General features: G+C 40.8%; 1 protein-coding gene across 1 annotated transcript in view; it reads left to right on the top strand.

The window, feature by feature from the left end:
- Window positions 1–15597, top strand: part of tmem104 (transmembrane protein 104) — a 65227-nt gene extending 49630 nt beyond the window's left edge. The window contains exon 10 of the mRNA XM_046036864.1: window positions 10858–15597. Within this exon, the coding sequence (XP_045892820.1) occupies window positions 10858–11621 (764 nt within the window). The 3' untranslated portion in view covers window positions 11622–15597. The remainder of the gene's footprint in view (window positions 1–10857) is intronic.
- Window positions 15598–15960: the final 363 nt, after the last annotated feature.

The following is a 15960-nucleotide window of genomic DNA, read 5'->3' as shown; positions in this document are numbered from 1 at the left end:
AAGTCGAGACCAAGGGATGGCGAGACCAACAACCAGTTCCCCACATTACATGACACACAAACAAATGTGGAACAAGATCATAGGTACTTCTCAGATTGATCTGAAAAATCTACATTCCCTTTAAAACACCCACGCACAAACACTAAGAGCTGAAATCAACTTAAGCATCTTTATTCAACACTCCTTTTCCATGCTGACCAACGCGGGTAGGGCTGACAGTCGTTAACGGTAACAGCACATTTTTAATTATGGTTATTGGTTGCATTTGAAGCAATACAATTTATATATAATCGAAGATAACAAGTAAATCAGACCATGCAAAATCAATTTATTGATATTCCCAAAGTTATGGTCTTGACTAGTTTTGAAATAAAATCCCGAGTCCGAGCAGACGAGACCAAGACCATGAAAAAGTGGTCTTAAGACCGGTCTCGAGTACTACAACACTAGTCCATTGTTCACGTCCAGGGAGATTTTGTTGCATCTCTCCTCCCCATATCTTGTCATCTCTCTACTGTCTGTAAGAAAGTCATAATAATGCCTTCAGTATAATTTTTTAAATAATAAAGAGAAACTTAACACCCCTTTTTACCCAGAACAAGCACCCCTTCACAAGTTCTTTCTTCTTCTTCCAACTGTTTATGTGGCGCATACTGAAAGACTCAAACGCCATCCATCATTCATTGACTTTTGAAAATTCTTGTTAACCTTTATGTCTCTCTTTTCAGCGCAGTGTAATAACAATCCAAAATCTTGTACAGTTGCAGTGTAAATGTAGCTGCATTACATTAACCCTTTTGATAAAGCATTTTTTTGCAAGTGACATGAAACCATGAAGTACTGCTTTAGATTGGGATCTTTGACACTTGTCACCAGGAAATGTTACCAGTCTGTTATTGCACTACCTAAATTTACAGACAGGCATTCACAGTATATTTATTTTGTCACAAGCTTCTAACTGCACACAAATCTTGTCAGGTCAATTTTATTTATGTTGACCAATATCACAAATCACAAATATGCCTCAAGAGGCTTCACAATCTGTACAAATAAATCCAAATGAGATGTGAAATAGAGTTAGTTGAGAGTTAGTTTTATATATATATATATATATATATATATATATATATATATATATATATATATATATAAAACGATAGATAGATATATATATATGTGGTTTGCAAACACATGTGGTTTTGCAAACTCTTTAAGCAAAGAAGGTGCTTTTTACCAGCAGTATTCCCTTTGCACGGTAGCAAAAAAATATTTCTTAAATATTTAAATTTTATTTAATTTTTTTTTATTTAAATTAAAAAAGTAAATCTCAACTTAAACATCAATGTAATCAAATCAAATATTAAAACCAAAGCTATTTGCCACTGCCAGGGCATTACCTTTTATCTAGCTTATTAAAACAAGTTACCATCAGAGTCCAGTTTTTCAGTTTTTTTTCTGAATGGGTATAAGCAGAAACGTTTTTTTTTTTTTATCAGGGAGCAGCATAAACAGTCTATGTTCAGTAGCAAGTGTCCCTGTTAGAGTGAGGTGAAGTGGTCGAACACAAGACGCAGCGACAAGCGGGCGCGTTCCCATGAAACTGTCACGGTTGTGCTCGCCTCACGCACATGCCCGCCCGCTGCCGAAGTTGAATTGTCTTGAACTTTTTGTACGCAACGCGCAGTACAGATGATTGGAAGAGAGACCGATCCTCGCTGTTTGTGAGTTTCCAGAAAGCCGTTGCCATGGTTACTCTCAATAGAGCGCCTGCCGTTTACTCGCGGAGCGCTGTCCTACTTCCACACTGACACAAGCAGAGACCTTTCCTAATTGGTGGTATGAGGAAGGGAATAAGTTAACAGCCTCTTCACTCGAGTAAACGAGTATTAATCACTTTCGTCCATCTCTCCCGGGATGGATGGATGGATAGCAGTTTGAAGCCTCAGAGTGGCTGCTGTCGATATTAACAGTTAATTCAGAGGCATATGGATCTTGTGCTTCCCTAGGGCAACTGTCACATTAATTTCAGAGGTGTTCCTTGATGAAAACAACATCATACCACTGGTTTTATTTTCTGAAGCATCTTTTCTGAGCTATTTACAAGAGCTTTCAAGAATTTGCTGTTTAATACTTGTACAAAGAGTAAGACTGTAAATGCAGTACAAAGTTTTCATTTTTTATCTTTTAACGGAAGTAGATTTAATCTGCTTGACTACCTGACAGTGATAGACTGATTCTTTTTGTGAAATATAGTAAGCAGCACCATTTCTTCTGCAAAAAGAAGAAAGATCATCATTTGAAGAGCGATAGCTTCAGTGATCCATGGGCCTCACCATCCATCTAATGTTCTTAGTTTACTTTAACATAGTAGAATAGAAGGAGCTAAGAGGGTCCCTCTCAGATATGTTCACAGCTTATCGGTGCCATTTTAGATGGATGAGGGAGGGAGATATTGTTTGCGAAGGTCGAGAGGACTCTGGTGGCTGGTTGAATAGAAAGTTCAGTGTGTCCAGAGCATGCAGCTCACAGGGGAATGGTGAAAAATGAGCAGGCCTCCATGAACCGTACAGCAGAACCACAGATCAGAGGTCCTGAAAAATTACTTTTAAGGGGGGGAAAAAAACCCAGATTGGAAAACATACTTCCTTTCGGTCTTTTGTGACGCTGCTGTTGTCAGCCACGTATTAAATCATTGCACTTCTTTTGATTGTAACTAAATGGCAACGTGATCACGGCCACTGTCACTGTTCTGACTTCCAGTTAGTTAGTTAGTGCCCCTGTCCTCCATCCCTGCTTAATATTGATGTTTCTTTTCTTGATGAGATGTTTGACTTCCTGCTGAGATGAGTTCCAGGGTGATAAGGCGAATGTTTGGTGGATGTCTGCTTTGGTTGAAGAACATGATCAATTGAATCTATACCCAGCAACTAAGCCTTTAATTATGGTCGGTGACCTCAGGGTCTTGTTTACCTCAGAGTTGCCACTCATTCCTTGGCAAAAAGAAGCAATTTGTTCGTACTTGTTATAAATTGCTTAAATCCTGAACCTGTGAGCCTCTAATTTGATTTTAATCCTGTGCTAATGTAGTGGGCAAAGACAAAACTACCTACGTTACATTTCTTATACATTATTTCCATTTGGTATCTCCTTTATTGCTTCACTCACAAACAATTGTTCCCTTTTCAGTGAACAAAATGCAAAATTTAAATGTCGATGTTAAATGTTCATTTACTACTTTTACCATAACGACATACTGATAGATCTGAACATTTTGATGTCTTATTTTCTTGTACTGGAGAAGCTGGAACCAGAGAATACTTTGCTGTTCTGTTTAATAAATAACCGTACTGATGAATCAATTGCCAGACTTTAATTTTCCATCACTTGACTTATTCTTCCAGCGCTAGATATCTTAGAGACCCAAAATGTGACATTGCCTTAAAGTTAAACAATTTTTTTATATTTTTAGTATGACATTTAAATCAATGAAACAAACAAACAAAATTGCCTTCCTACCAACCACACTGACTCAGTGCTTCACAATGAAGTGGAAGTTGTATGAAAGGATATATAGCAGTAGTGACACAAGCAGATCATTTATTACCCTTTTTTAAACGTGTGAATTATTTGGATTGTTCCTTGTCTTGGAGGCTGCAGAGACAGGTGTATTTATGTCTTATCTGTGGATTATGTACATACTTTTAGAGTTCTGGTGAGTAGAGCCCGACCGATATGGGTTTTTGGGGGCTAATACCAATATTAAAGTGAAAAAGAACCGATTTATGAGCAGATATTTTGATTTTAAGAATGATTTTGAAAGTAGACCTCGTTACTGTATAAACTACACTTGAAACAGGCTGATATTGAAAGCTGGTATTTATGTGGGCTATAAAACCTTTTCCTAAATGGATAATGTTAATAAAATCGATTTACAGTCTCAAAACGGTGAACATGTAAACAAATGCACATCAATAAATATTTGCTATTAGAAGGTGCAACTTTTTCAGCCGTCAGTAAACAGAGAGGGTGAGAGAGAATAAGCATGTGTATTTCACTTTACCCATAATCTGCCATAATTTCAATGTAGCTCATTCACATCTAGTCCATCCCTTTACCAGCACTCTTTAATTATAAGCAAAGCTACGTGAAACCATTTAACCACCATCGGTATAAGTCATGTCGTCTAGCATACAGTGAGCTGCTGCTGAATGCATCTAATACTACAGGAATGTCTACAACGAGGACCTGCAACTATGAGATTTCATTTAACTAACGTTATAACTATATACGCAGATATATTTAGAATACGTCAGAAACTATAGTTTAACGGCTTATTAATGTTACCGCTCCTCCACTGATAAACATGACATTAACGGCATTGTGGTTAATTTAGCAACGGGCAGCGTTGGCTGCTGTAACGTTACGTGATGAACTAGTGACAAATGCGGACTGTTTGAAATAAATATACAGTATGTCTGTCCAGCAGCGTAGCTTTCAACACCTAACTACCGTAACGTTAAACTGCTGTGAGCTGGTAGGAAGCCGGGAGATGGCAGTAAAATACGGGAGGGTTAGCAGGTCATGAATGTTTTCAGGAGAGGAGAAGTGACTAGGTCTGTTTTTATTAAAGTCATGTAATTAGCTTGACAAAAGACCGACTCACCGCTCACACAGCCCTCTGCGTGTTTCTAAATGCTGAGTTTAAGCTCTGGTGAACTCCGGTCAGCTGATTGTTTTCTTCTGTGGTTTTTGTGGTGAGGCAGTGTAGTTAACAGGGGAGCTGCAGCTGGTCGCCCTCTAGTGGGCAAACTATTCAACACCCATGACATGAGTGAAGGATCTGACTCTAGTTTTTTTTTTTTAATAGTCATATATCTGCTGTTATAAACGGCCGATGCCGATTAAATGCAATTAGCTCATATCGGCCGATAATATCGACCGTCCGATATATCGGTCGGGCTCTACTGGTGAGTGAGTTAACTGATGTTTTCATGAAGCTGTTTGGTCATGGGGTTTGGCTGGCTCATCCCTGTGAACCTGAGCTGCAGCAAGGAGTGCTAAACTGTAGGCTGACTGCTGTGCTGCTCTCTGCTGTGTTTACTGATAATCCTATCTGAGATCACACAACTTCTTTTACGAGGCAAGGCAGACATTTATGACCCAGTCGTCCAACAAACACAGCAGCAGCAGCAGCAGCCCTGCTAGCTCTGGTCCCAACTGGTTTGAAGTGATCTAGCTCTACTCACAGCAAGATATCCTGAGACTTAGTGAAAATCAGGCAAAGGGCCAGGGCTACCAATTACCTCTCCAAGAGAGCTTAAGGAGTGTCTCTCCTAATTAATGAAGGGATGATTGCTGTGCCTCTAAAACCACTACAGGCGAAGGAGATGAGAAAACGGTAGTGCAGCATCACCAGAACCTTTGAATCAATTCATGACAGAAGTTATCTCATTGCACTTTCATATAGCAGGTCTAAACCATTTATTTTGTGATAATAACATAGACCAAACAGTTCCCACCATGAGCATGTACTTGGTGACGTAGACAAGTAAAAACTCCACTTTCCCTTGCGTTGCATTGAAGTACAATGTGTTTCATCTAGTGTCTGAAATACTGTCCCAGCAATGTCACTCCTCTCAGGCGTTCAAGCACGGCTGGGAAGTCCTTGACCTTCTCACTATTATCAATAAATTGCTCCAAGTCATTCTCTCCAAGGAGCGAGACCCCCCAACTTGCAGCTTTCTAGTGCTCCGTCGCACATGAGATTGATCACCTCTCACCTTCTACCATTTTCTACTCATTAATTGAGTTCAGGAATCCCATCTCGTCTGAGATAGCCGCTGAAGAATCCTTCTCCGTGCGCAGGCAATGACTCCTTGGGGCATTGAGAGTGTGTGCCAGCCTTGGCTTAACAGCGACAGCTTTGTTTGCAACCAGTAAGAATACAGCTGTAAGGGCCCCCTCTGGATGGTTGTTAAGTGGAAGTATTCCTCACAAGGTCATTGCCATCCACATCTATGTAATATAAATCACAGGCTGCAAGATTGACGGGCAATAGTTACATGGACGTGATATGTGGCTGTTTGATACTTACTCAGTTCCTGTCGTTTCATGTCAAGTGTACTGGAGAGTATTGGCGTGGCCCAGCATGTCAATTTGAAAGTGCATGTAATCACTGTATCCCGATAGATATCTGCAGAGATAAATAGCTCATTGCCTCTGATCCATTGTGGAGAATCTTTGGAAAGATGGGTGTTGCTCCTGGGTTGTAGTGGGTGACATTGAAATATGTGAGATGAGAGTCAATGGCATCTTTAAAAGGGTCTCTTTCATCCTGTCAATTCACAGTAAGACATAACAATCCAAGATAGGGGACAGGCAAGAAGAGATGACCAATTTAGATTAATGCTGATCAATCCAGTGACCTGGGAGGCTGTAGTGAATTTACTATGTAAATAATGTACCAGACTCTGTTTTCTTGTTCCCGCTTGCAAGGCGATCATAGCTAATACGCTATAATTCCATGGCTGCATTGAGCTTCAGCCTTGAGATTCACAGCTATAGGTGCAGTGAGTGCAGTGAGAGTCACGGGCAGACGTGATTTGCCCACCTCATGTAGCATGATACAGCTGAGAGTCGGTGACAAATGAGCACATTATGAAAAGCTTCATTCTAGTGGCTTTGTTCTTGGTGTTCAGCTCCTCTCTACCATCTGATTGACTTTCAATTTCTTTGAAAAATAAGGGATTAGTTCCTGTGTCTTAAGTAAGATTAATGAGTTCTCTGCCTCTTCTTAGCATAAACCTTTTTGAATTGTGGGTAGAAAAAAAGAGATGTTAGCTTTTAATTTTGCAATTTGCAGGGATTCTGAATATTATTTAGTTATTCAGGCTCATTAACTGTAAGCTTTACCAGTACAACAAGCCTTGCTGTCCTTTCTCACAGGCTGTATTGCAGCATCTTAATCTTGGCTGGACTTGCACAAAGGTGCTTTAGGTAATGTATTAGTGCTCAACCACCCCAAGGCACTCTTAATTAAATGCCCCATGCTTGTTTCCTTCCTGCAAGTGTTGGTGTCAGAGAGGAGAAAAGCTCTCTTTCTCCTGTCCTGTACCTCTTTTCTCCGTCGGGTACAGCAGGCAGACAGGTGGCTGTGCTCGGTGGATCACACATAGCTTTCTTACGGACAGAAAGGTGGGAAAGAAGGTGAGAGTTTGAAGGAGAAAAAAGGCAGAAGGAGCGACAGCAACAGACAGATGGGTTCTAGTGATGGCTCGTTCACACACTAAATGTATTTTTGCGTATCTCCAACATATTATGGCCTCAAAAGACACCAATATTAAAATGAAATCTGGTTAGACTTTTCAGAGAAATAATATGTGTAGAGCTTCAATGATTAATCAATTCATCGAGTGGTGGATAATTCTTTACAAATATTCTCTGGTTTCATCTCCTCAAATGTGAGAATTTGTAGATTTTGTCATACGACAGAAAGTTGAATATCTTTAGGTTTTGGACTGTTGGTCCACAAAAAAGAGGCATACTGTATCATCCAGGGCTTGGAGAACACATTCGTGTGTCGTGTCTTTGAGGGTTGGTCTGTTGCCCAGCGATTTGACCTCTCAAGGAGGGTTGAGGTCAGAGCGGGAAGGTTTGCAACTCGCAGAGCTTTCCCCAGAGCCAGTGATTACATTGGATGTTAGCCAAAGATGCACTGAGCATTGAACACTTGTGCTACAGGTTTGCAGACCTGTATTGTGTGTTTGGCTACATGGATATATTTAAAATGAGTGATCACGTTAAACGTAAAAGCTGAAAGTTACCACACTACCACACAACCCCCCCCCAAAAAAGTCTTAGGAGGCTTGTGTGGTTTTCCCCAACACACTACAACACGAGGCTAGCGTTTTCAGAATGATCCACTTTTGGGTGGTTTGCATCAACGACACGTGGTTGTTATTTTAGGTATTTTCTTGGGTGTACTCCTTGTTTTAGTTCTGCTTTATGCCTCTCGTCTTTTAGTTTTGTGCGGATTATAAATTGTTTTAGTCACAATTTTTTTCAGTCTTGATACACAGTAGCTCTTTCCAGTTGTTCTTCTTCGGCTTCTCTTTCTTTCTTAATCCCTCACAGACACTTCTATTCTTGTAAACCTTTTTCCAGACACTCACCTCTGTCCCGAATGCCTTTTGCTGCTGACAGTTTCTCGTTCCCTTTGTACAGTCCACCCCTGATAATTGGAATGGGTTTTATCCTCCTGAAAGACATTAAAGTGTCACTGCAAGAGCACACACTAGCTAATTAATAGAGCTTGTTTGAAACTTCTGGTTCCCAGCTTGCACACCCTCCACCCTGAGCAAGCACCGCTGCCTGTGCTGGAAAAAGACACTACAAAACACTACTCTAAGACCTGCTGTACTTGCCCTTTTTAAATATTTCCATAAAAGGCAGCAGGGATCTCACTCTTTCATTATTACAGCCAGTCTCACAGAGTGCATGGAAGTGTATGGTATAGAATCATTTTCTGCATACGTGTAGCAAATTATGACCTGAGTGGTACTTTCTAAATGTCACCCTGTGTCTAAAGGATGGTTTGAGGATGAAAGTTGAGGAGCTGGCAGCTAGCCGTCACAGGGCTATGACTAACTCCTGGTGTCACGGCTGATTAAGTGAGTGTGGAGGTTAGATGACTTACCGGGCCACATGACTGTCAGCCCGTAACAGGACCGCATGCCACGCTCAGAGGTCTCCTTTAGACACGCTCATGCTAGTTGCCAGAGAGGCACAATCAATTGGAGATGCGATGTGAACAGCAGGAGGTGGAGACACATGAAGAGGCCTCTCTATCTTCACCTGGCTCCAGTGACTTTATGCCTGGCCATGAAATGTCCCCTAGTTGGTTTTTTATGCCTGGTGTTTCAGGGAAAAACAGCTGGAAGGCAGTTCCACACTGGGCGAATGAGTTTTATTCACATGTGGTATATTACCTTCCCTTTTTAAAGCAGTAGATGGAGTGTTTTAACATCCGTATTGATACCACATTGAAATTTAGTATGAACAAGGTATGGAAAATTTATTTTAATAGCAGGTCACGCACAATCAAATTGCTTTACATAAAAAAAATCAAAAACATAATAGAAAAAATACAACCTAAAACACATATCAAAAGGATAGAAATCAGAGATCAGAGAAATCAAAACTGATTCTAAACTGAAGGAGTAAAAAGAAGTTCAGGATGTGCGTTCAAGATTAATGATGAATGCTAAAGATTCAATCAACATGGATTTAAATCAAACTAGTAGTTGTAGTCACGGCACGTCTTGTGTCTTCTGGAAGTTCAACACATGTTTTGGTACTGAACCAGATTTATAAGACAAACAAGCCGCTGTACAACTGGTGCTACCAGGTCCATTTTTGTGACTGGTGGAAATTGATTGATAGACTATGGTGGAAAATGGATGTAGCTTTATAGTACAAAACATGAACAAACTGCCAGATGATGTGTGAAGGAGTGAATGACCATGGGGAAAAATGCTCATGACATATTTATTGTCTTCCACAGCCCAATCTTTAGTTAATTATGTATTATGTTAGTGTTTAAAAATGCTACCCATAATATTGTTGCAGCATGAGGGGTGCACCAAGTGCAGTACATACTGGACCAGGCCACTGTAACCCAAATGATTTCACTAAGTCAACACTGATCTCTTTTAGATTAATACAATATTTCCTTTTACAGTGGTAGAATAATAACGAGGACGTTTTGGAATTAATGAGTTGTGGAAGAGAGGAACAAAGGTGGTTGGATTAGGGAGCAGCTAAATAAAAGGGTAATTTGAGGGTTTGGCCCCAAGCAGACCGAGGACTGTTGCAATATCCTAGCACATCAACCCCTTATCGTTATTCTGCAGCTAAGCTTTGCCTTGTTGGCATGCATGCAGGGTAGAGTTTGGCATTGGACAAGAACATAATAGTGCAGTGCAGGGAAGGCAGCAAGACATGAAGGGGAGATGGTAAAAAAAAAAAACACACGTTATCCTCATTGACCAGCCAAAAGACGTGGCCTGCTACTGCATCTGTTGTCTACACAATCCCCAGGCCAGAACAAGGGCATCTTTTTGTTTATCACCTCGTGACTCCAATATGGACACAGAGTACAGAACTTGCCCTATGAACCTAATATGTAGCTGCCTTCTGCTTGGGGTTTGTCCAACTAAAAAGAAAAGAAGAATACAGATGATGGTTGCAAGCTGGGAAATAGATGTCCAAAAATACTGAAGTGGCTGCCCCATCAGTTTTATTTTACGTGAAAATTAAATTAGCAACACTGACTTGCTGGAAAAGTCTGCACTTGATTTAATCAATATGTTTTGATGAGTTCAGTAGCTATAGCACTCTCTTTCTGTCCCTTTTATTGATGGGGACACAATATTCCCAATATTCCTTTAACAAATGAAAAGTTGAATTAATAAGCATTGTTGTGTTCAGTGGCTTATTGTGGCTAATGTCCCAGAACATTTTACTCAGGTCAGGTGACGTCTTTAAAGCAACCGACTCAAGAACGTTTTATGAAATGAAATGCAATTATCCTGAAATAACCCTGGTTCAGCAAAAGTTACACAGTCTCACTTTAAACAGTTTTACAAATTAAGTCTCAAGCGGCTGCCTATGCGAACAGCCAGTAAATGGCTTGACCGTCAAAGGACACAGAGGACTTAGTATGAGGCTTTATGTTATACCACCGCCACCTCATTCAAACTTGGAGGCACTGTGGGTTTATGTCCAATTCTCATCTTTTTGAGCAATTTGCCGTCAAAGTTTGTAATTAATTCCATCTCCCCTGTTGTCTTCTTACAGCATTCACCATGATGATCATCTTGGCTCTCATCCGCATTGGTAAAGGCACCGGCGAGGGCCACCCGCCAGTCGCCTCCTTCTCTGGGGTGCCCAACCTGTTCGGGGTGTGCGTCTACTCCTTCATGTGTCAACACTCCCTGCCCTCCCTTGTGACGCCCATCTCTGACAAGAAACGTGTCGGCACCCTGGTGTTTGCGGACTACACCCTGATCCTGGGCTTCTACGTCCTCCTCTCATTCACCGCCATCTTCTGCTTTGACAGCTCACTGCTGCACGACATGTACACCCTGAACTTCACGGACAACTGCAACGTGTTGGATATTCCATTCCTGCGTTACTTCCTGGGCCTGTTCCCAGTTTTCACCATCAGCACCAACTTCCCAATCATTGCCGTCACACTTCGCAACAACTGGAAGACCCTATTCCACCGGGATGGCGGCACCTACCCGTGGGTGGTGGACCGTGTCGTGTTTCCCCTCATTACCCTGGTGCCCCCGATCGTGGTGGCCTTCTGCACCCACAATTTGGAGTCCCTGGTGGGCATTACAGGATCCTATGCTGGCACAGGAATCCAGTACATTATCCCAGCCTGCCTTGTGTATTACGCTAGACGTCATCTGGAGCCCGTGATGGGCAGGGATGCCGTCAACAAGCACCGGTCTCCCTTCCGCCATGCCTTTTGGGTGTGGTTTGTTTTATTGTGGGCCGCCTCCTGCCTCATATTTGTTACAGTCAACATTATCCTGACTGACAACAAGTTATGAGAAGTCACTCTTCCAAGAACTGTCTTTAAAAAAAAAAAAAAATGTATATCTGTCTGGCCAGTCTCTGTATTCCTGTACACGAGGCCTTACTTGCTGCTGGTTGGACAGTGTGCCTTTTTATGGGACTTTTGTTGCATAATATATGTAATTAAGAGTAATTTATCAAATTTGTTAAAAGGGACCAAGTCGAGTTTTTTTTTGTTCTGTCAAAAAAGTTGGAACAGTGCATGACAACAATGAAAGGGAATTGAAAAGGGCCATTTTGCGAACAAACACACATATGAACACTTTTTAAAACGATATCTTAAGGGTTCAGTATGCTTCAAACAATCTAGTTCATACTAAGTGTAGCATGATCAGATACACACCATAATGTTGGCTTGCTTGTCGCATTGTTTTCAAAAGTTACAAAACTTGTTGGATGCGACTCCTGCTTCTGTCATTATAAAGTTTCAGGGATTCTGACATTATAAAGGTTCAGGGCAGGGTTGTCAGACACTGGTTGACAGTCCAACAAACACTTTGTTTGAAGGAGACTGAAGCCTTAAGAGATCTGTGGGTTCTCCATCCTGTAGTTCTTTATTTTAGTATGCCTCGTTCAAATCCCAGTCTATGAAAAAGGTATACGGTGTCAAGATGGTGAGGGATCCAATGGACCTTCAGTGCAGAATGTTCCAATAAAAATATATGAAAGCAATTTAGAGAGCAGAGTAGCAACAAGAAAAAGAGCCTGTCACATCCAGACTGGTGTTCTGTTGCTAAACTGCTTGGCATCTACACAGCCTGATAATCAAATTGGATCAGAAACCAACAGAAGAAGAAAAAGGAGTGAAACCAGGCGTGATCTGTCTTTCAGGGCTGATGTGTATGTATTCCTCAGCCCAGGCTGCCTCCGATCTCCTCTTCCCCTTGTGAGGAATGGAGCTCCGTCCGTGACAGATCCACTGACAGATAGGCCTCCAGGAAGAGCTCCATCTCTGTTTATCACCTGGCACTCGCTCCTGTAGTTCACACAACGGTCATGTCTCCCGTCTTACTGCTCAGCACCCATTCATAGCTCTGTCAGCCTCATACTGTATCCATCACACAGCCCAACACCTGACAGGATAAAAGTGATCTACAATGTTTCAGCTCCGGATATGGGGAAGGCATCAGTGGCCAAAAGTGAAGTGACGTTACTGCCACTGTACTAGTAATGCTGATTTCTCTGACACTTGGCAGCTTCCTCTCTTGAGTTGTGCCTATGTTGATGGACTTCTGCCTCTTATTTTGATTTTATGATTTTTATAATTAATTATTATTAGTGAAATGCTTCTTTAAGGGTTGGTTCAAGTACAAAAAACCATGAGGGACATTTGTTTGTGTCTTAGTGGAAACCGTGTCCATGTTTCTCTGGATAATCCACAGATTGTAGACTGGTGTCATGGGGACTGTTTCTTCTGTAGAAAGTTGTTTCCCCTGAAAACTGTTCATTCTGGGGTCTGTGGATTATCCAAAGTAACAAGGGAAATTTCTCCAGAAAGAAATGTTGCTTTTCAGAAATAAAATTTTATTCCGCTCCACTGTAATTGGGTGGGGGTAGAAATCTCAGAGACAGATCTCAAAACCTGGACAAATAAAACCCGGTAAACCACTAAAGGTTTGTTTGTTTGCAATTTGGATAAAATTACCTAATTTAAATGTAAGGTTGTCCATTAGTGTTGCTTCACCAAACTTCAGGATGTTGTTGGATTTACATAGCTCCAGTCAACAGTTTAATCAAATGCTGTGTCCAATATCACCACCCTGAGTTTATGCTCTGTTTAGTGCCGTCAGAAATTATTCATTCCATTCATTCCTCTATGGAATGGAAATATGTAGATACCAAAACATAGCGATGGTGAAAAATGAGTCCGAAATCTCATTTTACTGCTCACTGCAAAGCGAACTGCAAAATGTGTTTATGATGTAGGGAACGCTGAATAAGTGAACGGACGATTTCAGGCACAGACACAGCTTCAAAACTCAATGTATATTAAACAGCAGGTAACCATAGCAACAACAATACTTCTGCTTTATGTTGCCTTACCGGTCAACTCGTAGTGGTCTGACAGAACTAATATGTTGAAGTGTGAATGGATATATGCGCAATGGCACAGTCAAGTTTCGGATCAAGAGTCTAACTGACTCAGCGGAAGAAACGCCACTCTGCAGAGCGTTTTCGCCTCCACCTTGCCCATTATTTGTTTATATCATCAACATCTTGGTTGTCGAAATGTGAAAAATGTTATGCTTGTCTGCAAAGCTGCTTTATGGTTAAGTGACACAGCATTTCGGAGCTCATTTGACCTGTTGACATGACGTATTCAGCAACAAATCCACTTTACAAACAGCTTATTTTTTTTATCTAAATGTTTCTTCTGAAAGCATCCATAATAATGGGTCATGCTCCATCTTTACCTCAGGTCAGATATGGTAAATGTTTATCACAATCGTCACCCAGCTTTCCTTGGAAATTTTCCCACTGTATGTCCCTTAAATGTCAAGATTTATGCTGTTACCACGAATCAGAGCTTTAGGGTGCGCTTTTTATCCTTTAATTAGCACATATGTGCATTAAACATAGGTAAACTTGTTAAAAATAGGGTCCTTTCACATTGCCAGTATGAGTTTGTCTTTGAAAAGTCCACCCGGGTGTCATATTGACATCAATGCAAATTCAAGCCGGACCCAATAAATACCCATGACTACTGCAGAGTCTGTTGACCTGGAAGTGAATGCCGACTGTACCCTGTCACACAGAAGACGAATGCCAGATGTTAGCAGGTGTAAGGGGTTTTTTTGTCCAGCATAAACGGGTCTTAATTGTGGTAAAAGGGACACACACAGTCATCCACACAGCAACACAACACTATTTTTTTTTTTTCACAGCTTTGTATTTAAATGCCAATACAGTTGTCGTCAATTAAAATGCAAAGTCTGTATTAGAGTGTACAGTAGTTCAGTGGCTTGTGGAGCAGTTAGGGAGGTTGTGCAGCTTTTTCATCAACTCCTGTAATGCAGTTTAAATTGAAAGGTAATGTCCTGTGACTGGAGTATTTTTAAGGTACTGCAACTCCAAGATTTCTACTCGTGAATTTTAGACTTACTGGAGCACTGTTGAAGGTTATAGAGGTGCCTCTGCTTTGTGGTGTTGTCAACTTTATTGTCACCACACGACTGTTTATCTTGTTTAAACTGTTTCTGTCTTTTTGCACCTGTCAGTATTTGTCAAATTGGAGTGGAAATGGACGGATCAGTAACAGTCCCTGTACGGCAGAGGCACATAAAACATCATCATAATGTCATTTATTTGTTTACGTTCCTACTTTTGTGCCGTTTCGTTTTCGTTCTCCCATATTCTGATGTTTCAGGTCTTTTTCTCCTCTACACCTGAAGTTGAACCATCCGAATGCAAAGTACAGCCATTTTAACAATAGATAGATTTTCATAATTCAATCTGAAGACAAAGTAGTACACAAGTGTGTGTGTGTGTGTGTGTGTGTGTGTGTGTGTGTGTGTGTGTGTGTGTGAGTGAATGATTAGATATTGAATATTTTAAATGTTTTTCTGATGACTCCTGTTTGGAGTTGTGAAACGTGCCTTTTTTATGGGGTCATTTTATTGCCCTAAACATATCGACTGCTGGCTTCTCATCTTGTGAAAAGCAGCTTGGCAGACAACATCTGCATGTAAGCAGTTTCATTTAACTGACAATCCATGTTGTTTTTTCTTTTATTTCTGTTCTTCTTCTGTTACGTGGGATGCCCCTGAGTTTACTGTATTTCTGATAATCATTTTAGTTTCTAATTTTTCCTCCATGTTTCTGGTGATTGTTTACAATAATTTGCCCAGCATGTGATTCAATCATTTTATGGATGTTTACTGATTTAATTGATGTTCGGATTGATTTTTATGATTCACAAAGAAAATAAAGGCTCAGTTTCTTAAATGAAAATTTGGATTTTCTTACAGCCCGGGTCTTCTTTTGTAGTTTTTGCCCTCATGCCTATCATTTACAGTGGAGAGAATATGGTCACAAGGACTCTGCCACACATTTAAAATCCATTAATCAAGTCCAGTTAGCTGCTAATTGCATTGCCTAGCCATACTATATGGCCAAAGTTGTGTGTGGACACCTCTGCCTACATACATTTGTGTACAGTCTGGACCTATTTTTCCTGGTTTGGACTAGACCCCTTAGTTGCAGTGAAGAGAACACAGTGATATTATTACTGTTCTAACAGTTTGTGTTTGTCCCACGACAATGTCCCCGTGCACAAGAACTAGTTTTCCCAGTTGGTGTGGAAGAACGTGACTG

The sequence above is a fragment of the Micropterus dolomieu genome, linkage group LG02 (genome assembly GCF_021292245.1).
Source record: "Micropterus dolomieu isolate WLL.071019.BEF.003 ecotype Adirondacks linkage group LG02, ASM2129224v1, whole genome shotgun sequence".
NCBI classification, from domain to species: domain Eukaryota; kingdom Metazoa; phylum Chordata; class Actinopteri; order Centrarchiformes; family Centrarchidae; genus Micropterus; species Micropterus dolomieu.
The sequence above is the reverse complement of the archived record's forward strand: the minus strand, read 5'-3'. Positions and strand labels throughout refer to the sequence as shown.